General features: G+C 31.3%; 1 protein-coding gene across 2 annotated transcripts in view; it reads right to left on the minus strand.

The window, feature by feature from the left end:
- The window catches only part of LOC145291217 (kinesin heavy chain), a 134,730-nt gene that overhangs the window by 80,180 nt on the left and 29,718 nt on the right, over positions 1 to 24,832 (minus strand). For both annotated transcript variants that reach the window (XM_080136804.1, XM_080136803.1), the window contains exon 2: positions 4,602 to 4,689. In XM_080136804.1, coding sequence (XP_079992930.1) covers positions 4,602 to 4,689 — 88 coding nt within the window. The remainder of the gene's footprint in view (positions 1 to 4,601; positions 4,690 to 24,832) is intronic.

Genomic DNA, 24,832 nt, shown 5'->3' on the forward strand with positions numbered 1-24,832 from the left:
ATGTGTAGAAGACTGAGTAATAGAAAGTCTCACAGCTCGGGTACTGTCTGGCATTCGAGCGCTTCAGGGCCTTCCACATGGTTTTCTTTTAAGGGTCGAACTTGTAGCTCTGAAATTCGCAACCCATAGTTGTATTGATTTTTTTTTACCTGAACAGCACCATGCTGTCCTAACTTGTAATGAACTTGAAAAGCTGTGTGTTGCAGTTACAGATTCACCATTCTTTTAAGACATTTCTACAGTAAAAAGCATGATGCACCAGTTCAAACCATATTGCTTGATGAGGGTACGTGTAATAAAAATGGCAAGTTATTAGCTAAATGAAAACATCATTGGCACTTGACTAAGTTCATTAGCAACATATATTTAAAAGTTGAAAATGTAGGAGATATTTCTGTCGCACCCCCCCTCTCTCTCTCATATATATATATATATATATATATATATATATATATATATATGTACATACATATACATACACTCAGGAAATTTCTAAAACAAATAGATATAATCTCGCAATAACTCTGCCAATTACTGTTCAAATGACTTAAAAATTTACATTTGTTTAAAATTTCATGCTCATTTTTACAGGTAAAAAGATACTGGAAGAGAAAAGTGTGTTAAGGTACACACTCAAACAGTCAAAATAATGCTGTAAAGATGCATTTATGAAGGAATTCTCTATGAATTATGAAGATTCACTACAGATTGTGTAGCTGCTATTGCACGATGTATGCATTCCATCGGTTCGTATGTCATAAGTCAAATACAAATAGGCAAAAATTTGTAGATGCTAGAAATCATTGTAAGAGAAATAGCGACGGCCAAAAGAAAGCATGCTGAAATAATCAGGGAATGCATAGAATCGCAAAAAGATAGGAACTCGTGATTTCTGGAAAATCTATAATAGTTTAGTGAATAAAGGGCAATCAGTAATCTCTCCATTATCCAACAACCAGAAGGTTGCATGCACGGCAACGAAGGTGAAACGGCTTGCCCGGCATTTTGCCTCCAATTTCACCTTAGCAGCAAGATGTCTTCACATTACACTGGAACTTCTGCATGTCAGTACAGTTGGGAAAGCAGGAACCAATAAGAGAATTCCAAAGTCTAGCAGTTCTGGTGAAGAAACTATTAGAGTTACATTTCGGGATCTGTGTAGGGGTGGGAATTTGCTGCTTGTCAGGTTTGATGGGGGAAATTACGTCAAGGGGTACAAGGGCTTGTAGTTCGTCAGAGCATCCACCATTAAAATAATTGTAGAATAGACAGAGGGATGAAACATTTCGTCCATAAGATAGAGGTTAACGCCTAGATGCCAATTCAGGACCTAGACTAGTAGCAGATGCACCAGTCCAAATGTGACAACAATACTCCATACATGGACAAATGATGGTTTTATAGAGGTACGGGATACTTTCAGGTGTAAGTAACTTTCTAGCATGGTAGAGAGCCCACCTTCCTCGCAGTAGCCTTGGCAATGTTCTCGATGTATTTGTTCCAACTAATATTCTCTGTGACCATTAAGCCGAGGAGTTTGAAAGAAGTACTTTCAGGTAATTATCTTTAGCCACAGCTATTGGTAGCTGAGAAGGTTTCCTGTAATTATTGAAGGAAACAAGCTTAGTCTTAGCAGTATTGAATGTGACCATCCATTTTCCAAGTTCTACAATAAATTTCTTGCTCAATCTTGCTTCTCTAATAGCTGGAAGATGGCCTCTGTGGTACCAGTGTACAAGAATTTTAGTGAAAGGTCTGACCTTCTCAATTATCTACCATTAGTCTCCTCCCCTTCTTCGCTAAAATCTTTGAGACCTTAATTAATCAAGCATTAGTCCACCACTTTACCCAATCAAATCTCTCTGACAAACAGTACGGATTTCAGCAATGTCGTTCTATTACAGATATTTTAACAGTCATCTTTGGACATATTCACCATGTATTGGATATGATGGGCGAAGTCAGGGCTGTAGCCCTTGATATATCCAAGGTCTTTGACAAAGTCTGGCATTAAGGGCTGCTAATGAAAATTAAATCCTATGGTATAAAATATAATTATACACTTTTTAAACAATAGAACCATCCAGATTGTCCTTGATGGACGTACATCCAAGCTGCATAATATTAATGCGAGAGTGCCTCAGTTTTTTTTGTTTTTTTTTTATTCAATTTTCACCCCAAACAAGGCACAGTGCCACTTTGAAGCAGGGGGCTACTATTAGGGACTTTATTAGTGGGGTCATTATGAAGGGAGAAGAGTAGAAAGATGTTTGTTAACATTACACTTGAACTTCTGCATATCATTGCAGTTGGGAAAGCAGAATCCCGGAAGGGAGTTCCAAAGACCCGCAGTTCTGGGGAAGAAACTATTGGAGTAAAAGGCTTTCTTGCACCTAGGGATCTCTACTGTAAAGGGATGAGACTTAGTAGCTTGTCGGGTTTGTCGGGGGTAGTTACGTCGGGGAGGTACAAGTGTTTGCAGTTCATCAGAGCATTCACCATTAAAGTATTTGTAGAACAGGCAGAGGGATGCAACATCTCGTCGATGGGACAGAGGTTGAAGCCTAGATGACAGTTCAGGACCTATCAGGTTGGCGACTCTTTTTTGAACCCTGTCCAGGAGCGAGAGACAAGCAGCAGATGCACCAGCCCAGATGTGACAACAGTACTCCATACATGGGCGAATGGTTGCCTTATAGAGGTATAGGATACTGGCAGGCGTAAGTAGTTTTCTAGCACGGTAGAGGGAGCCAACCTTCCTTGCAGCAGCCTTGGCAATGCTCTCAATGTATCTATTCCAGTTCATATTCCCTGTAAACGTTAGGCCGAGGAGTTTAAAAGAAGTACTTTCAGGCAATGTGTTCTTGGCCATTGCTATTGGTGGTAGAGAAGGTTTCTTGTAGTTATTGAAGGAAACAAGCTTAGTCTTAGCAGCATTGAATGTGACCAACCATTTTTGTCCCGATTCCACTATGGATTGGAGGTCATCCTCTAGTGTTTCTGCCATTTCCTTGGATATGTGTTCATTTGTTTTCCCCTCATATCTGTTATAGAGAGTGGTGTCATCGGCAAATATACCCATCCCCGAAACAATTTTATCAGGGAGGTCGTTTATGAATATCAGGAATAATAAAGGTCCAAGGATAGACCCCTGAGGTACTCCCGCATTTATGTCATACTGTTTGGATGTACGTCCGTCGAGGACAACTTTGATTTTTCTATTACTTAAGAAGGATTTAATTACATTAGTTGTCCAAGCATGGACTCCTATTATTCATAAACAGCCTCCCTAATAATATTTCCGAGATGGGTATATTTGCTGATGATATAATGCTTTATAAAATACATGAGGGAAGAACAGATGTACATAATTCTAAGACAATGGTAGAAATCATTAGAAAATGACCTCCAGACCATAGTAGAATCGGCCTACAAATAGATGGTAACATTTACTGCTAGGAAGACTAAGTTGCTCTCCTTTAACAATTACAAGACCTCTCCAACCACCTATATCCATGACAAATAAACCCTACCTGAACATTCTTCAAACTCCTCGGATTAACATTTGCGGGCAATATGAACTGGAACAAATACATTGAGAACATTGCAAAAGCTGCTGCAAAGAAGGTGGGTTCCCTCTATCGAGCTAGAAAACTACTTATACCTGAGAGTATCCTGTACCTCTACAAGGTAACCATTCACCTATGCATGGATTAATGTTGCCACATTGGGCTGGTGCATCATTAGTCTCTCCCTCCTGGATAGGGTCCAAAAAAGAGTTTCCAATCTAATTGGTCCCACTTTGTCAACTAAGCTCCAACCCCTGTCCCATCACCGCAATGTTGCATGTCTGTCTTTTTTACAAATATTTTAATGGAATGTGCTTTGATGAACTCGTTGCATTTGTGCCCCTCGACGTACATATCCCCGACAAACCCGCTTAGCAATAAAATCACACCACTTCACTGTTGAGGTTGTTAAATGCCAGTAAGCTTTCTATTCTAATAGTTTCTTCCCTCTAACAGCTATACTTTGGAAATACCTGCTTCCCTGGCTGTACTGATATGCAAAAGTTTAAATGTAACGTAAACCAACACCTTGTTAATCTTTCCTAGGCATGGTCCCAAATAGTAACCCCTTACGTCCAAATGGCGATGTGCCTTGTTAGGGGTGAACACAAGTATACAGCAATATAGATTTGAACAGGATTCAAACAATTAACCCATTAAGTCGCTCGGTATCTAAATATTTTACTATGGAGTTAAAATTGTGCAATTACTAAAAATGGGTTAGAATACAAATTGAAAGGAAAAAAAATATTTAGAAAATAAAATATTATATCTCAAATGATAGAAAATCTTTGAAACCTCTGTACTATTAAACTAAAGGAACAAAACTAGAAAAAAAAAACTTTTTACTAAAATGATTTCCAGTGCAACTAAAAAACTAAATCCAAGAAAATATTTTCCATGTCTGGATTGAACTAAAAGTAAAAGATATTTTTCATCAATTAATGAAATCCTAACTTAATTTGAGTTAAATAATCATTTTAATTGTTTTTAAGTAGAAAAAAAAAAAGAATGTATGCAAACTTCACTTACCAGCAACAATGGGCTTAGCACCAACATTGTACACATATTCTTGTGAAACATTAGGCTTTAGAACCTTATCAAATACAAACACTTTCCCCTGCAAAAGAAAATTAAATTTTGTCAATTTTAGACAATTCAATCTTTGACATGTAATGCATAACATTAAGTATATGAAAAAAGAAAATTACATTTATTTTTTTTTTAGATGTAAAGAAAAGGAAATGGGTATGTAGAATAACTAAAACTTCAAAAAAAATGAAAACGCCATAAATGACAACAAAATTTTTTCATGCATTGAAACTGTCAGTTGTAAAAAAAAAAAAATTTTTTTGATGGTCACATGGGTCATTAACCATAATTTGTTTTGTTTATATATTTATCTTGGTCAAGGTCCAAAAAGAGTTTTCAATCTAATAGGTCCCACTTTGTCAACTAAGCTCCAACCCCTGTCCCATCACCGCAATGTTGCATCCCTGTACCTGTTTTACAAATATTTAAATGGAATGTGCGTTGATGAATTCGTTGCACTTGTGCCCCTCAATGTACATATCCCGACAAACCCACTTAACAAAATCTCACCCCTTCACTGTTGAGGTCCCTAAATGCTAGAAAGCTTTCTGCGCAAATAGTTTCTTCCATTGAACAGCTAGGCTTTGGAATTCCCTTCCTATAACCTGCTTCCCTTACTGTACTGATATTCAGAAGTTTAAATGTAACATAAACCATCTTTCCTAGACACGGCCCCAAATAGTAGCCTCTTATGTCCAAGTGGCTATGTGCCTTGTTTGGGGGTGAACAAGAGTAAAAAAAACATTTGATTGGGATCATTCCCTTAAAACGTCTATTAAAATGACAGGATATAGTTTCAATGCAAAAGTAAACTATGGGAAACCATTCTTCGTCAGTATTCACAGTAATATTCATATGTGAAGCAGTTAAGTTTTTTTTTAAAAAGAAAGAAAAGGGAAAGAAAATGTCTAAAACTGAAAAAGTTTTTAAAATTAACATTAAAAAACCTATAAGTACAAAAAGCAGAATGGTAAAAAAATAAAATTAAAAAAAATGCTTCATTATGGAAATAGATTGACAACTAAAAGTTATTTGACCTGCTATTTGCTTTCTCAATTTCCCAGAATACTTGAATTGGATTTGTCCAACAGTGTGTGTGTGTGTTTTTTTTTGTTTTTTTTTTTTTAACTTTCTAACTTTTGTATGCTAGGAGATAAAAACACACTGCGCTTTATTATATATAGAATGAAGGGTTCTCTTCACAATTGAAATATAATTGCTCCAAAAAAATTAAAACTTTTTTCTCCTATATTTCTGAAGATATCTTGGAAATTATTTTAACAGAAATTATGTTTATGATGAAATATTAATATACTTATAAGGAAATATTTTTTTTATTAGTAAACGTGTGTGACTAGTTTTCTATAAAAACAAAATGTGAATATCAAATTTATTTTTTTATTTTTTACAACAGAATTGCATTAAATTTTTGTCAAATAATCATAGAATTTTACAATGAATGTTTTTGTTTAAATGAAAAAGAAAAACTAATGCAGATTGTAAAGTTTTAATTTATTGTTCTAATATCTAACAAAATTTTGTAAAAAATTGTGCTAATATTTTATGTTATACATTATTTCTGTCTGATCTTTGTTTTAAGGTATTTTATTGGATTACTAATATTCCTGTCAACTTTCTTCTTCAACGTGTTCCATATAGTTTATTATCAACATTTTCCACATAGTTCTTTTGATTCTTCCATAATTTATCCAGTCTTGGTTCTACTGATATCAAATAAGTTAACATTTTTATTTGTTGCGATTTAAATTAATCTATCAACAACACGACATGGCTAAAGAGTATTATTCATCAAAGCATTGTGTTCTGCAGTCCTGAACATGTTGCCTCCAAATTATGTGAATGAAGATGTATCTGCCACATTTTTCAGAGTTCTATATTGGCTAAATATCGCGATGTTCCCAAGTTTTATGCATTACCTAATTAGCTTAGTAGCCTCTGTCTATTTAAGTTTTATGATCATGGTATAAAAGAAAAAAAAAGGGGGGGTCTGTAGAATTTAGTACAAGTTGACTTTGGTAGGTTCTCCTTGTTATAAATCTTTGAAATATTTTCAGTGATCTTCATGATTATTTTGATTATAGTGTTAATTTTGAAATGACATTGGCTTTAGTATCATTTCCCATTGGTGCTGTCTCTTCGGATTGAGGAGGATGGCATTTATGTTTCAGGATGATTGGAAAATGGTTACATCCACATGTTTCATCATGAACCTTTGGAATCAGATCTATCACTGAACATATGTTGTTGGATGCAAGTGTGCATTTGTTTAATATTTGTTGAAACAAATTTTACTTTTCTATAATTTAGCCTATTTTGTCTGCTTCCTCATTTTATTTTGGAATTTAAAAATCTAATAAAATTAATGATTTTGACGAGTTGCTTTATTATTATTTAATAGTCTATTTCTGATTTGATATTTGTTGATAGAAGAAAAAAATTACATATGCCGACAGAGCAAATGTCTACATGTTTTCATCCAGATGAATTTAGTTTAATGGAATTTTATTATTGAAAATTATTGATGCACTACATTTGTGCACAGAATTCTATTTGGTATAATGTTTTATATAGATGTCACGATTTTCTTTAAATGTTTCTGATAAAAATGATTGTCTATAACATTATCATGAGAATCACTTCATGATTTACCAATACATTTCTAATATTTCAATAAATCGTTATATTATAAAGAATTTTGTTTTATTTTTGTTCCAGATGTGATTTGATTCATCATCAACATCCATTTTTTTTTCCACTCTTTCGAATGTTGTTTCATTAAAGTAGTTAAAAAGGTTGTCTTTTCTTTTTTTAATTGGTTTGTTTTTTTTTTAGATTTTTTTTTGTTTTGTTTTAAGGGTATCCTCTATTGGTCTAGATAGATGTATTGAGGATATTTGTTATGGAATGTGGAACAGTTTCTGTAAGAGTAATTGATTTGTTGGTTTTATTTCCTTATCAATTTCAGATTTTTTTTATCTTTGATTTCTCAGTTCTTTAAAATATGTCCATTTGTATTGACTCAAGTTTTCATACAGATGAAGATATTTATTTTTCTTTTATTTCAGTTTGCTTTGGGGGGGGGGGTTAACTTTTGAGCCATACCAGCCACAAATTGTGTTCTCATATAGGACCAAATCATTTTTATGACTTTCTATAAGAGTACATTTCTTTTAGGTTTCACTGGCATTATTTAATTTTGTCTCTTGCATGCATGACATTTTCAAAATCATGGGGTTGTATATTTTCTCTTCTGTTGGCATTCATCTCCAGAATGGAATGGATTTGTTTTCTCCACGCGCTAGCATACAACTTGGTGATGGCGATATTTTAGGCATCTGAACACCACAGGAAAGCTGATACATAAAGTTCAACTTTTTCGATTGTTTGCTTGTTTTACGGCATATCAAATCTTTTTGCAGAATCTTGTAATTTTGAAAAAAAAAAAAAATTTATTCTTTAAATTCTTTATATTTTCAAATATTTATTCATTATGTTTTGTAGCATAAAATTGTTTGTAGCTTTGCAGAACATGATTAAGTTTTGCAAAGGAAAAAAAAGCAACATCATTAATTAAAGTCAGGAAGCCTATATCTTAACAACAGCCTGATCTGGTAGCACCAGATTTTCAATAGTAAACCATTTTTTATTAGAGATCATAGGAGAGTCCAATGTGAGCATGTTTGTTCATATCATCTCACCAGTTAGTCCTTTCAATGCTTATATCCTTGAATTATATATTATAAAATTATTTCAGCTCATTAAGGTTGTGAAATACATCTAATTGGAGGTTAGAGAGATTAAGATTGCAGAAAAATAGAAATCATATCTTAATGATAATGTAATTAAAATTTCTTCTGTTGTCAGATTCAATTCACCATTTTGTATCTTTTACAAGTGTTTTTAACCACATTTTATGTGGTTAAGACTTACATTAGAAATTGTGCAACTTCTGTTTCTAATAATGATGCTGTGTTTTTCTCATTAATTTCCACTACTAAGTGGTTTCCGTTCTTGAGTTTGTGATTTTATAAACTTTGGGTTTGGCTTGTTAGTTATTAAATTTTTTTCAATTAAAATAAAATGACAATTTATTGAGTGGTGTATTTTCCAGTAATCCAATAACTATTTAGAAATTCTTTAATTAGTTCTGTTAGAATCGGTGTCATCAATATATTCAGTTTAATATCAGTTTTACAAGCTGGCATGACTTAGACAGCATAACATGTGTTAAATCTGTTTTTTTTTCTTTTTTTTTTTGGGGGGGGGGTTCAAGTCATGTATATTTGTCTTCTATAATACAATATAAGAAATTAAGATGAAATAAAATCAAAGAAAATTTCCGACTCATTTTCCACTCAACTCTTGATTTTTTGTTTACATTTCCTGATTTGATAGTATGCACTAAATTTTTAATGCAGCAAGAAATCAGGTTATTTTTAGTAATGCCATAAAGCAAACAAACTAAAATGTTGATAAATATTATATAGTCATGCTTAATACAATAACCGTAATGTAGGTTCAATTTGGATAATATTGTAGACTTTGAATCCTAAAACTATTGGTATATGTTATTTTTAAAAAATGAATTGAAATATCAATTTCAGTACATGATTATTTTTCAAACATTTTTTATTTTTTTTAATTATGTTCTGATCTTTGATCTTAAATTTGTTTTTATTTTTTCAAACCTATTTAAAATTTATTTTTATACTAGATACTTCAGAAACCATATATATTAATTAGATTATGAGTGCTTCATGTGTGCATTCAGGAGTTTCTCGTCTCAAATGTAATTTCGATAATTCATTAGACTTAGTTACACGCCCGTTTTATATACTGGCAGGTGTTGGACAGCTTTTAGAAAATTACCCCCAAACTAATCCATCTCTGCTCAGGTTTTTGGTTATTAAGTCCATCCTTATCATTTTCTTCCCCTTTGAACTGAACCTCCTTCCTTAACTGTTCTACATCTACTAACCTCAAAACTTTCACTGTTTTTTTTTTTCAACAAAATCATAAAAGGAATCTTTTGTTCTACACACACATCTCACTTATACCTATATCCAGATTTAAGCTCCCTTATTACACATCAATTACTAATTAAAAAAAATAAAACATTTAAATAAAAAAAAAATGCAAAATGTGTTTAAGTCATGTCTTCTCCATTTTGCTCGCACATAAGGCTGACATTTATTCAGTTTCCCCTTCCTTGCATTCATCATGTAATTAATGTCCTACCACTTTCTATTAGCCAGTTTGCTGACTTAGCACTTTTGCCTCTTAGTTTCTAATTTATATATTTCAGAGTTGAAAAAAAAAAAAAAAAAGAACTTGAAAGTATTTATGCAATAATAAAAAAAAAAGGTGAAGCAAATATGGAAGAAAAAAGTACTTGTGCAACACCACTTAAATACAACTAATAGTCAATATAAATCTTGTATAAATACCTGCGTGTGTGCGTTTTATGGAGAATTTTTGTGAAATGTTTTAGAAATTATAAAATGGTTAAGCGCAATAGACTTTTTATGAGTAAAAACTGTTCTATAGATTTTTCAGTTCTTATCTAGAATTTCTCCTATATTAAAAACAAAAATAAAAATCTATAATGTACATACCCATAATGAAACAAAAATTTCATCTTCCAAAAATCAAATTGATCAAGTAGTTTTATTTTTATAAAGAAAATCATTTTTAAGTGATTAATGTAAGTTTGTATGCATTATAACAAATCTCACAAGTTTGACTTGCTGTTATTTCCCTTTGTTGACATTATTTTAAAGGTGGAGAGAAGACTTGCTTAATCATGAAATTTGATTTTATTTAAAACTACTTAACCAATTCATGTGATTTTTTTTTTTTATATATTTTCATTCTGTCATAGGTACATATACAGATTTTATGTTTTAATATAATGAGAATTCTGGGCACGAATTGATTTTTCTAGCAAGCAATTATTTAAACCTAGCTGAAGCACATGTTTTTATTGCGTAATAGATTATAATCATGATTAAAATAACATTTCTTTACAGAATTTCTTCAGCAGAGAATTAACTAATATTAATAGAAGTAAATGCACCAGGAATAGGTTCATTATACAAAGACATTCTGGGACACTAGTATGTAAGAAAGTCAAGCATTAAAAAATACAGGATGTGGCAGAAAGGCTTCCTTAATTTTAAAGGTTAAAAGTCAAAATATTTTATATTTCACTTTATTATTAGCTGACCACATGTTGAGAATATAATGTTTGCATGTATAGTTTTATCACCAAATATACAAAAATTGTGTCAGAAAGCAAAAAGGATAATAGATAAGAAAACTATAAACATAGTAATATGTAAACAGTACATAAAGAACTAAGATAGAAGTACAAAAACAAAACATACACTCGTTTCCATTATGTTGAGAGGCAAGAAAATAGAGCATATGCAGGAATGCACTTAATAAGTAAATTGCACAATGTACAATATTGAGGAAATGTATGGAAAGGATGTTTGGTTCAGATGATCAAGGCCTGAGAGTCAAGTGACTACGACAAAAATAACCCAACATGGCTTGCCTGTTAGAGTTTGAAAAGCATGGCCAGAAATAGAGTAGTTTACAGAAAAAGCAAGAATATCATTCTGAAGCCTTCATGTAGATTTAAGATTACAAACTATCATGCTAGATGTGCTCTCTACGGTTATACCAAATAACATGGATCAAAGAATTAATAAATAAAAAGAAAATAAATGAAGTATATTCAATTGCTTTATTCTGTTTCAAATAATACTCCAAGATTGGTCAGAGTATAGAACATTATAGATTTATTGTGGAGGAGTTTAAGAACAGTAAGTCCATCAACAAACATACCTTCCAAAGGTACTTTGCTCTCCACAATCATGATCTCAAATCAGGTGGAAAAACAATTTTGTAGATTTTCTAACTCTCTATAAACATCAGTTTTAAACAAGTCCTAGGACTTTTACAAAAGCATAAAATGTATTCAATGTAGCAGTTTCAACATAACAATTGTTAAAACTCAGACATTGGCAGTTATCACGAATGATGCAATTTTCACAATCACTTTAATCACAAATACAAAGATTTTTTTCTGTCTGTATCGTTTGTTCGTTTTTATTAACCTTTGAAATTGGGACAACCTTTCTGCTCCAACCTGTAATAATAATCAATGCTAATGTACGTCATCCATATATAATTTATTTTTAATAAAAAAAATTTAAAAACTTTAAATTCAGATACAAAATATCACAAATGAAAACATCAATAAGAACTAATTGCAACGCAAGTAAATGGTGAAAAAAAAAAAAAAAAAAAAAAAAAAAAACATTAAAAGATGTATAAAAATCTTGATAGTGTATCAAATTAAGATACATAAAATTTCAACTTACATACAGAAAATGTAAAGTTCTACATATTAGAATAAAAATATAAAACATGAATATAAATCAAACAATCGAGAGTGAATTTTAATTTAAATCTCAATTTATATCAGAAGCAAATAAAATTGATTGAAAGATCAGAAATTTTATTCTCAAAGTAAATGTTATAAGATTAATATGTAAGACTTTAATAAGACTTCACATCGAACATTATTCTCAATCAATCAGAACTAGACTTCAATGTTAAAAATCACAAGATTTATAAAAAAAAAAACGAGCATAAATGAAATAACGGTCTTAATTATAAAAATATATTGGAATCTTAACGCTTAATTACTAATGTGATTAATTTAAACGGTATGTTGACAACCTTCATGTCACATTTATGTAAATAAAAATGAAATGCAAATAAATATGTACAGTATATGTACTATTAGGATTACAAAAATAACATGAATTTAGCATGGTATGATTTTTGTGCTGGCTTGATTCTGTTGTTGACATTGGTTTTGCCCAGATTTTCTAGAATTAGATAATTTCAGGTTCCCACCTGCAATTATCTAATTCTAGAAAATAGTGTTATTTTTGTACTCCTAGTAGTACATATACTGTACATATTTATTTGCATTTCATTTTTATTTATATTACTAAACTACCCATGACCCGTTGGGTCAGCATGTTATATTAGCTTTGGAATTCATGTATGAGCGTGACACTTGTGATGTAAAGAAAATTGTTTTTCTTGACATAACAGAAACATTTCTATGAAAGTATATTAAAATGAAAAAAAGAATATAGATGGATTTCTACGAGTCGTTCTGTTTATTTAAAAAAAACTTAAAAAAAAAAAAAAACTTAGTCATTGAATTATAAGTGGTTTGCCATACTTATAGGTAAATGTGCACTGAACAGATACCATAATACTTAAAGTTAAATTCAAATTTTGACATACCTTTTTTAAATGAAATTGTTAGTGGAAAGTACAGAATAGTTATAAAAAAAAAAACTCTCCCCGTGTTAAGAATGGCTTTTTAAATAGAAAATGAAAATAAAATGTAACTTTTTCATTTATTTTCAATAAACATTCATGACACATTGGGTCAAATATTTAATTTATATGTTAATTATAAGGTCAATAAAACTAATTAAGACAATGCGGAAATGAACGATGTAAAATAAAAAGCAAAAAGTATCAACAATTGTTTATTTGGATAATTTAAACGAAAAAAAAAAAAAAATATGTTTTATTGTCGTGTTGATTATTTATTTGTAACACAAATTAAAAAAACATTTTTGGGATTATTTATTTATGTTGGTAGTGTAGAAGAAAATGTAGGAATGTTTTTAAGAAAGGTGTATTAAAAATGGAGAATAAATTAAAAAAAATAAAAGGAAGGTGGTGGGGAAATCGACATTGGAATTTGTTCTTATCGTTGTCAATGGGTTAAAATTGATTTATTTGTAAGAAAATTGCGACAGTATAGTTGTAATACAGATTAGTTGCAAAACATCCCCATCCTTCTCATGTTAAATAATTTCTAAATAACTTTAATATTTCAGTGCACAGGTCAAATTCTGCAAAAGTAGCGATATTTGTTTACGTTGTTATAGGTTTATGTTTATGTACGCATGTGCAACCGAAAGTCGTAAACTGGATGTGGGGGTTACATCACGCGTTACAAGGTAATTTGAATTTTATAATTATATAGATTATACAGCAATGTAATTAACCTTTGAATATAATTAAAAAATTTTCATCTTGTTATTCATGTCACTAAAAACATTTTCTAATGTTTAAATAATCTGATAAGCTAAAATGAAAAAATTACTCAAAATTTCATCAAAAACAAAAATTGATATTCTCATTACTAATCTGAAACTGTTCAAAGATAGTTAATGTTGTGTTCTGTGATATTCAAAGGTATAATTTCAATTTTGCTCACAATAAAATATGATGGTTTTGTTGCTGTATTCAACATTTTGACAAAAAACCAAACCTAATTCTATAATATACATAGCATGGATTTGAAATGTGAACACTTCAGAAAAAATACACCCAAATCTATTCATCACCTTATTTAGATACGAAAACAATATTAATGCGTGAAACATAATAAATTTTAATATACTTTTATCAGAAATGACACCATCTATCAAGGTCATCAAAATATAATTATATCTATCAAATTATGGATAAGTAAAAAGAAAATACTTTGTAAGACCGCTTTAAGATTATTAAAATCAGCTTAGAACTAAACATGCATAAGAAAGGAAAAATTATTTTGTATTCATTGGAGTTAATACAGAAGTCACAGGTGTTTGTGAACACCTTTGTAATGCCATTAGTTCTCACTCAAGTTTATTGAGGCAGGCACAAAGTCAACATACAGAAATAAAACCAAAGAATTTCTACAAGATATACACGTGTTAACACCTACTAAAACAAATGTGTGTTGAGTATTACATTCACAATTTATCAGTTTCTGGCAGTAAATTTTTTACCATCTGAATTTTTTTCTAAAACATTTTAGATTATTTCTTTAAGACATCCATTTTATGTTTCCTATCAATAATATGCAAGCATGTAAATATTAAAAACAAAACTATATTTTTGAAAACTTAATTTTTTTTAATATTCACTGAATTATATTTTTAGATTCAGGTTTCAAATTTCCCTGGTTGTTCAATAACTTTTTTAGAATTATTGAACGCAAAATTTAGTCATCTTAGAAAAAAAAATTATATATCAACTATTTAATATCTTCACTTATTTGTTTTGTAGTCATATATTCTGTAAATAATCTGCAAATAATAGATTTTATTTTATCCATACATTGGATACCGGTACACTACTCCCCCTCGGACCATACGTGAACATATAAGAGTAATGACTTCACCCTCCCCCAAATTCCCATATTGAGACGTAAACCACTGAATGAATTTTAAGATCATACTCATTATCCTATGATGGTAAACAGAGTAGTTGATGGGGCTGGGAAGAAGGGTAGGAAAAAAAATAAAATGAAAATGAGTTGAAAAGACTGTGCTGGTAATAGGATGGGTACAGGTTGGTTGGTTGATTGTTTTTGTTTTACGGCATATCAATCCTTTTCAGGTTATTTAATGCCGAATCCGGTGATTTTGAAAAGTTTTTTAATAAAACATTTGTTTTTTTTTTTCAAGTCGGTTTCTATTTAACCCATAGTTGGGACCCTAACAGGTACTACCACTCCGGGTCAGAGTGGACCTGCGAGCAATGGCAATTAAAGAGTGGCTCCACACTCCCTAAAACCCGCAAGCTGGGGCCTCACCATCGGATATAGTTTAAGGTCATATCCAGGACCGGGGTGCAGGTGGGAACATTAAAAATATTACTTTTTATTTGTATTAATATTTCAGGATAAAATTTTTTTAAAAAAATGGAATGACAAGTACATTAATTGTTAATAGATTTTAAGAGTTATCCATAAGGAAAAATAAAATGTTTTTAATCTAAAATCATTTCACTATATAGGTTTTGTTTTACGGCAACACCAGATAACTATGTAGGGCTTCCATGTTTCCAGTGTTCATATTGCACACCTGCCACGAAAATCAATATCAATTTATTGGTTTTAGACAAATTTGAATTGGCCAAAATTGAAGATTAAAATTTATGGATGTTTTGTTGGTATTTATTTGCTTTACGCTATAAAAAAAAAAAAAAAAATCTAACAAGGCTACCAATAAGTTTAGAAATTAAAAACATTTTATTTACAACATTTTGGTTCAATTAATAATGTGATGATCAAACAATAATGTTTTAATTAAATTTAATATTGTTAAAAAAGAAAAATGAAAGAGACAAAAGTAAAAAGAAAAAAAAACTGAGCATGTCGGATAGATACAACTAGTTTAAACTAAAACTAGTTCTTCATAAAATCTTCATTGTGAAAGTTATTCTCAAAATCAATAGTTAATTTCAGGAAACTATTGTTCTCTTATAGTTAATACTTACATATTCAATTAACACATTTGGGGGGGGGGTAAGGATGGCACAGTTTGAAATACAACTGTATTGTTAATAGCATCAAGTAATTTTAATATCTTAATAATTAAAATATTAAATCTAAAATCAAATATAAAACAATTTGATTGGCTCCATGAAATTTTTTATATTTTTTTTTATTTCATTTGTTTTCTGATATTATACTGTTATTCACTTTATATAAAGCATTTAATGTGAAATCTCATTACTAATGTGGACGAGAAAGAGGTCAACCAAGTTCATGGAGCTCAAATTTGCATAACAGTAGTCATGAGTAATTTGAATGGCAGTAGATCAGCCGATTCGATCGACCAGCAAAGGAAATAATCATCTGACGAATTTACAGTGGCAGAACGTGTTCCCATCTAGCTATAGTTGTAAAGAGATTTTTTGTAAGCACATAAAAATTGTAACCACATGAGAATAGCAGCCTAAATTTCTTTTTTCCAAGTTCAAACTATTTCAGCAATGGAACAATTAGATCTTAACACTAAGGGCTCGACAGACCAGATCCAAAATTGTCATTGTTGTATGGATAGCTGAGCTTATAATGAAACTGCATGTAGTCATGGAAAATGGGTTCCTCACAAAGTTTGACATATGCAGCCTTTGTAAGAGATTTCTTTGTGACTTATGAAGTTTATTAATAAGGTAACTTTGATTAGATGAATTCGCAGCCATATTTCTCACAGAATTTTGCAGACTGTGCTAGTCAGTGGGATATCTAAATACTGGTTAGCATGTCCTGATGTTGTAGAGAATTTTATAAGTACATGAAAATTGTCAAAGTGAGAATAACAGCCAAATTTTTATTTAGTCCAATCTAATGGACCAATTAGATCTAACACTATTTTCCAAGCCAGATTGAGTAAAAATGTGAGCATTTTTACTCAAAGAGGGGGTTAGTGCTATCTACCAACAACTAAGCAAAGTTTAAATGCACCCAAGTCAACATTGTATAGAGCCTTTGTAAGACTCCCTTGTAGCTAACAAATAGTTTACCAGAGCAGAATTGATTAAATGAAATAGTACTAGTAGATATATTCCTTGTGGAATGTCACAAACTGTACTGTTCAGCAAGATATTAGCACGCACATTTTTCATGTCTTTTATAGGGGGACATGCACAAGCTAGAACGATACTGATAAATACAAGAAAACTAGTTGTGGCCGTTGCAAACACAGAGTGCTCTGCACCAAACCAATACAAAAAAATGGAAAATAAACGAAATAACTTGCTACGAATGCCATTAGAGATTGTTGCAGAAATGAAGACAAACAGGAGTTAATGAAATAAATGACCTTTCAAAGAATGGCAGTGTTTTTGTTGTCATTGCATAAGACTGTTGGGAGGGACAAGTCAGGTGACACAAGCACTAGTCTCCTTTTCAGGCCAATTGTAAAGTTAACATTAACCAAGATTAATCAAGTAAACGAGAAATGATACATAGCACTAGCTGGTTCATGCTGCACTGGTTCACTCATTAGCTAAAACACACACACATATATATATATATATATATATATATATATATATATATATATCTCAATCATGGTAGAACAAGTGTCTGTTGCAGAATTGGAACCAAGGAGATGTAATGTGAACGAGAGAAGTTCAAATGTTATTAATAGTCTGTGGTATTATTTATTGGTTGGCGTTAGCAAAATAGATGGAACTCCAAGGAGTAATTATTGCACAGAAAAGTGCAGTGTAATTTCTGTGCTGGTATATACTGGTGCACAGATTTGGATTGCACAATGGAAATGGGCAGATAAGAATTCTGGCGGAAGAACTGACCCATTAAATTATTGCTCCATTAGCCTCCTCCCACTTTTCGGTAAAATATTTGAGTCCATAATTAACCAAGCTCTAGTCCACCTTACAGCTGCTAAACTTCTGATCGACCATCAATATGGATTTAGGCAAGCCCGTTCTACACCAAATATCCTAACTGTAATCTCTGAACGTATATACCATACATTGTTGTCATATTTTGGATGGTGCATCTGCTATTAGTTTCTCACTCCTAAACAGGGTTCAAGAGGCACTAACCTGAACTGTCATCTAGGCTTCAGCCTCTGCCCAATCGATGAAAGGTTACATACCTTTGCCTGTTCTACAAGTATTTTAATGGTGAATGCTCCGACGAACTACTAGCCATTGTACCCCCCAAATGTAAATACTGTCAAACCCGACAAGCAGCAAAATCCCACCCCTACACAATAGAGATCCCTAGATGTAAGAAAGCCTTCTACTCCAATAGTTCCTTCCCCAGAACTGCTAGACTTTGGAATGCCCTTTCGGGTTCCTGCTTTCCCAACTGTAGTGACATGCAAAAGTTAAAGTGTAATGTGAACAGACATCTTGCTGCTCAATTTCCTATATCAAAGTGACACTGTGCCTGGTTTGGGGTGAAAATGGAATGTAAAAAAAAATAGGTCACGAAGGTTGCAGAACCAAAGCTCTGAATCTCTTAGCTTTGTTCAAATTAGAAAAGAATATGATCAGAGGTCGAAATATGGTAAGATAAAGGCTGATTAATCTTATATTCCAAGCATAAACTTGCACCTCTGAAAAGTTTGATGCCATTAATGACAGTCACACAGCACAAAAACATATGTCTTGTGATGAATGGTAATTTGACAATCTGTAACAACAATCTCTTGAAAAGTTGTGGTCAGGTTTTGCAGCATGTCAACTAACATCGGATCATTTTATACAGAAAAAATTGATTAAATTTTTTTTTTTTTTACATGCAACACCTGGTCTTTCCACATGACCATCTACTTAACACTGGCCAATCTCTATATCGTTTATCTTTGGTGATCTAACAGGAATCTGACGTGTCAACATGATAGCTATATGATGTTCCTTGGAAGGAAAAAAGACATTACAAAAGCAAAATATTTTTAATAACAAAAAAAGTTTACATGAAATTCTTTTGTAAACGTGGAATTCGAAATTGCTGATAAATTCTTTATCTAAATTTCCAAATACGATTTCATTAATATGCTATGACAAAACCCTAAATAAGCAAATTAGTTAGGGAATGAGTCAGATGAGTAGGTGAGTGGGTTGCTTGTATGGGGCGTTAAGCAAATGTCAAGATTTTGGAAGATAATTTCGTTATTTATAAAGAAGACTATACAAATAAAAAAAAATATTACAAGTAGAATTTTCAGTTGATTCAAAATTTATATAGCGTAGATGTGTGTAATGTTATTGCATAATCTCAATGATAAATCCATCAATTCATAAAACGACTGGTTTTTGATTTTCATAAATGCAAACACTGATAAAGTGGCCAACATACACAGAACAGCACAAGTGATGAAAATAATACAAAACCAATCATCAAATCCAAATGTCTGGAAAACCACCAGACAACTAATAGGCAGACTCATCCGATACATAGTTACATGAGACTATGTATCGGATTAGTCTGGGTATCTCATACAGTTTCATATAACTATGTATGGGATTATATTACAAATCACGTTAACTATATAGCCAACGCAGATTTTTTTGTTTCTAAGTTGAGAGAATGGTACCAGCAGCTATCAAACATATCTACATTTGACCATAGCAGGGCATATCTGAAGGTGTTTACACAAGTTGTGGTCATACGAGACAGTACTAGTTAGTAGGTTGAGGCCTTACCCTAAACTGGTTTGCATTTAGTCTTAATGTTGTGCCGTAAATAAAGTGTGTGCAGTGTTTTAGCAACAGAATGTTATGTAAGCATATGCAGATCACTTATACATTAATGAAAACAGTCATGATATGAGCTCTTCAGCAAGTACCCATGCCAAAGTGTTGGGTTTGGCAGTCTTGGAAAGAAAGAATAGAATTCTATAATGAAAGCATAGAGGTGCAGTTCTGAACAATATCAAGATTACTAAAAGTGTTGTTTTTTGTGTAGTTATTTTTTTGTGAACTGTTATCCTCATCTTCATAGTTATATCACCACGTTTTGGCCAACTTATCCTCTGGCCTTCTTCAGATGGTTAACTGCAACAGAACAGGAATACGGAGTCTTGTAACTGTATCCCCAATAATTACTGCTTTCCATATTTGTTGTTGGTCAACTAATCCTCTGGCTTGCTTTGGGTAGGATTAAAACTGCTATCTCCAGACAATGCTCACCTGGGACCATAGAAACTCAACACCTCTATCCATTGCGCCCCCAATCATAAAAATAAAATATATAAGTGATATTTTTTTATATAAAAATTTGTATGTCATCATCCTATAGATGGAGAGGTTCATGTGTAGCTACAGGCATCATTACAGACAAGAAAAGTGTAGTCAAACTGAGATGTAGATGACAAAATAATTAATACAAACTGCTGCAAGGATGAAAAGCAGTTCAAGCTTGTCAGTTTTACTATACATCAATCCTGTTTGAGTTAATGTAGAAATTGAATATTTTACCAATAGATAGGGGGAAATTGTGGGTCATATCTTTCCCAAGAGCAATAGTGTGCAATTGAATATTATCGACCTAATATGATTTTAACACAATATATAACCAAATTCATAATCCATAAAGAGTTTCATTACACAAGGCAAACAAACATGCAGACAATAAGTCATAGCAATTCTTTGCGAATATATTTGCACCCAGTATAAAAGATGTAATTTTGCCATTGAACATCCAAAATCGATGCTTTTAGAATTTATACTGAATAAACATGCATTCATTGATCACTGAAAAACCTTGTTCTTAATTTAAAGCATTTATCACTTAAAAATGATATCACATATGTGTATGTATGTATATATATATATATATATATATATATATATACACACACACACGTGTGTGTGTGTGTGAATTCAGTTGTGGAGTAAATGTTGCCAAAATTTCATGTTTTTCTAACCATAATAAACTAAACTTTTGGCACAGTCGATAAATTTAAAAAATTACATTCAATTTCATTAATGTAAAAACTATCAAAAGCAATGATAAAAACGTCATTTCTTTACATATTGTTTTCTTTTTTTAAACTACTAAAATATTCTGTAGTAATTTTATTAACTGACTTCAATTAGACAACACAAATTGACTCATGTGGCTTTCAGGCAAGTTTAACATACCTGTATTGCACCAACCACATCCTGTCTAAGCAACGAGAGCTTTGCTGAAAGAATTTGCTATTAATGATGCACCATGGTTGCATCAGATGAATGATGTAAAACAGATTTGTTAAAACGTTATGACACGTTAAACCAAGATATTACACCTGATGACCGATTCTTTGACACCAAAAATAGTAAAGCCAAAATATACATATTAACAAAAAATTATTTTAACAAAAGTAGAAAGTTATGGAGTTGATCAGTGGACATAACTTTGGTCAAGTCAGAGAAGAGTCAGCAAACTAGTCAGAGTTCTGGATAGATCACTGGACACAATAAAGAAGGAGGCTGAACTAACATTGCAAGTGTTACCAAATCGTTAGACATGTTGATCGACAACCAGATAATTAAAATACATCAATGCAGTGGTCATCCCAGAGTAAAATGCAGATTAGTTTGTCAGAAGAAGAATTAACCATGTAGCATTTATGGCAGCCGTCCAGATTATGGTCCAGTAGTATCCCAGTAGCTATTCTGGACAGCTATAACTGGACACTGATCGACTGCAAACAGTTTTCAAAAGATAATGTGAGTATTGATATTCTACAAGAAGTTTACTGCATGAGTTGCTTAAAAATAACATCATTTAGCATTCAAGATGTTTGTGGTTATTTTTTTTAACTCATGTTCACCAAGAAATATCATAGAAAATTATCCTAAACACATAAATTGTGAGAAAGCAGTGCTTTGTAGACTAAGCTGCAAATGCAATGCTAAAAGATGAAACTCCACGTTTAACTGCATCAACAATTGCAATTCAATGTTAGGTTGCAAATGTTCATGAACTACCTCGCATTAGCAATCGTAACAGGACATGCCACAAACACAGTGGAAGACACAGTATGGATACAATAAAAAAAAATATCCCAAAACCAATACACTTCTAGATTTACAATGGAAAGAGTAACTGGACTAAATGATTTCAGTCTATTCTAATCAACAACATGTTATGTCATCTTAAAAATACTCAGCTACATTGGATCAATGCCCAATAACAAGGGAATATTATGACGTTTCCTTGATCAGCCGTGAAGTTAGATCCACAGGTGCTCAACAAATCTCCTACAGCGATAGAGACAAACATTGATGCAGATGAGGAACTTTCTGTTATCAGAGCAGGAGATGATAATCCATTCCACTGAATTACAGGTGCTGTATACCGGATGTGATGAATGCAACAGAAATGATGATTAGTTGTGGTTTAGAGCATGTTGAGGGGAGGTGGGGGTGTGGCTACATGGTTAACTTGAAAACCTGAATGCATCTAGTTCAAATCAAGTTTGTTTCACAGAAACATTTTCATCACATCAACATCTTGTTTCTAACCTTCTGGAGAGGATGTAAATAAATTTTTTGAAGATTTAAAAAATGGCATTCGGGGTAGAAGTGAAACGAAGAAAATTTTAGCAAAGATTTTAGTGAGGAGAAAAGTTCAACTTGACATTATTTTCATGTAAAAAAAAAAAGAAAAAAAAAGAAAAGCCTCATAGAATTAATATTTCCCAACCCTTTCAAAGAAAAAAAATCATTTTATTTTTTGGTAAATTAAAAAGTGAAGAATATGGCAGCAGTAATCAGGTATGATCGTGAGTTCATGCTCACATCAAAATGAATGTATAAGCGAAAACAACAATTTCTTTGATAATATGCTATGCATAATAATAGCTGTGACTAATGTTAAAGGCAATGGATCAGTTGATCCAACAAACTACAATTACTATATAAGAGTGACAAATCTACTTGAACAATGTGTTCATGTTTTGTAGTTCTAAAATAGAGGGCAGTAGACAATGCACTCAAAATGGTGGATAATGTTTTATAAACCTGACATTTTTTTTTTCTAGTTCTGTTAAGTAAATGCTTTTTATATTAGTTTTGTTTTTTTTCCAAAAATAAATTATTACATTCAAATGCTTAGAATATGTTTCAAAATATTTAAAATTTCTTTAACAGCCGTCTGAGAGCACAATGTTTAGATTAAATGACACCATGGAGATTATATTTCCCAAAGATTGTTCCTCACACTTTAAATTATTTGTGAGTTTATTTTTTTTAATCTTATTTTTTAAAATCAAGAGAGTGAAGATTTGGTTTACTTTCAGCTGCCTTGTTACTCTCACTTCCCTTATTATATACTTTAGTCTTCACATCCCATGAACAATGACTGACAACGGGAAAAGAATTGCAGTTTTTGGGGTCAAAATTTATCTAACATTTATTGTTGACCAGTTTTTTTTTGTTTGTTTTTTTTACTGTGAAGTATTTTTTTTATTATCTTTACACTAGGTGGTTTCATGCCTTGTCTGAAGAGATTTCCATAAAAAAATTGATATGAAGACATCAAAATTACCATTAATATATTAATTATAAAATCCTAATTTATTCAAATATGACCATGTAGAAGTGCTATGCTATTTTTAGTTATTACCATTTTTCGTAAGGATTGAACCCTGTTGCAATGCTTAAAAACATTAACAAGTTTTCTAGTGGAACAAGAACAATCTATGCAGGTGGATTAAATAAAGTTCAATAGAAAGATTCTCAGGTTTGAAAAGATTCACCTAAAGAACGTTGAAAGTTACAAAGGCAGAAATGTGAAAATAATCAAAATATGAATAGTAGTCCAAATAATAGTTTTGTTTATTTTTGTTTATGAATCAATATTAGTTTTATTGTTAAATGGGTTAAATAAATTAATGAAAATCCATTTAAAAAAAAAATCTTTGAACTATATAAAATTTGAATTCATTTTTCTGATAAAATTTATAGCATATAATTGATAATTGTAAATTTCATACAGATATTAGCAAAACACTAAACATTAAAACCATAAGTTTTCTTTTGTTATCATTTTATTATCAAGATAAACAAAAAAATCTTATCAAGATTCAAAATGATTCACAAAAGTTACAATAAGTGTTACCGTCAGCTCATCTCTTAAAAGTTTTTATCTAAAGACTAAGGTGATGCTGAAATTATGTTTCTTTAAAAAAAAAAAAAAAAATTTTTTTTTTTTTTAAATGCTTTTAATATTTTTATTTTCTCCAAAATCAGTGAAGCAGGTGAAGTTAGCTTTCAGGGACTATTGCTAAATTAGAAATGGGAGGATAATATCGATGTGAAAACTGAAAGTTGTACAAAGATCAAAGCAATATGCTTACAAGAAAAAAAAATGCGTTATGTTAAAAATGTGTGAAGGAAGTGAATAAACACTTAAAATAATAAATCATCTTTAAAATAAACATATGACATTACGCTAACCTAAAACGTCTATATTTCTACGTACAGGCAAAAATGATGAACTTAGTTTTGAAAGCCGATTTTATCATAATTTTTGTGGCAGTTTCAGACTAATTTTTAATTGTATTTGAAAGATTAAAGACTAAAGTTAATTTCCAAAAGGAAAAAAATATTTGTACATATAAAAAAAAAAAAAAGTTATGAAAAATGTTTTCACAGCAAGCTAACAAATTCAGCTAAATTTTGAAGTTAAATTTATTGTAAAAATCCTTTGAAAGATAAATATTAGTTTTCTGGATCTATTTCAAAAATAATTAGCTAAGTAAAATTCTAAAATATTGAATTAAATAAAAAAAACA

This window comes from Euprymna scolopes, chromosome 12, assembly GCF_053919585.1.
Source record: "Euprymna scolopes isolate OS-2025 chromosome 12, ASM5391958v1, whole genome shotgun sequence".
NCBI classification, from domain to species: domain Eukaryota; kingdom Metazoa; phylum Mollusca; class Cephalopoda; order Sepiida; family Sepiolidae; genus Euprymna; species Euprymna scolopes.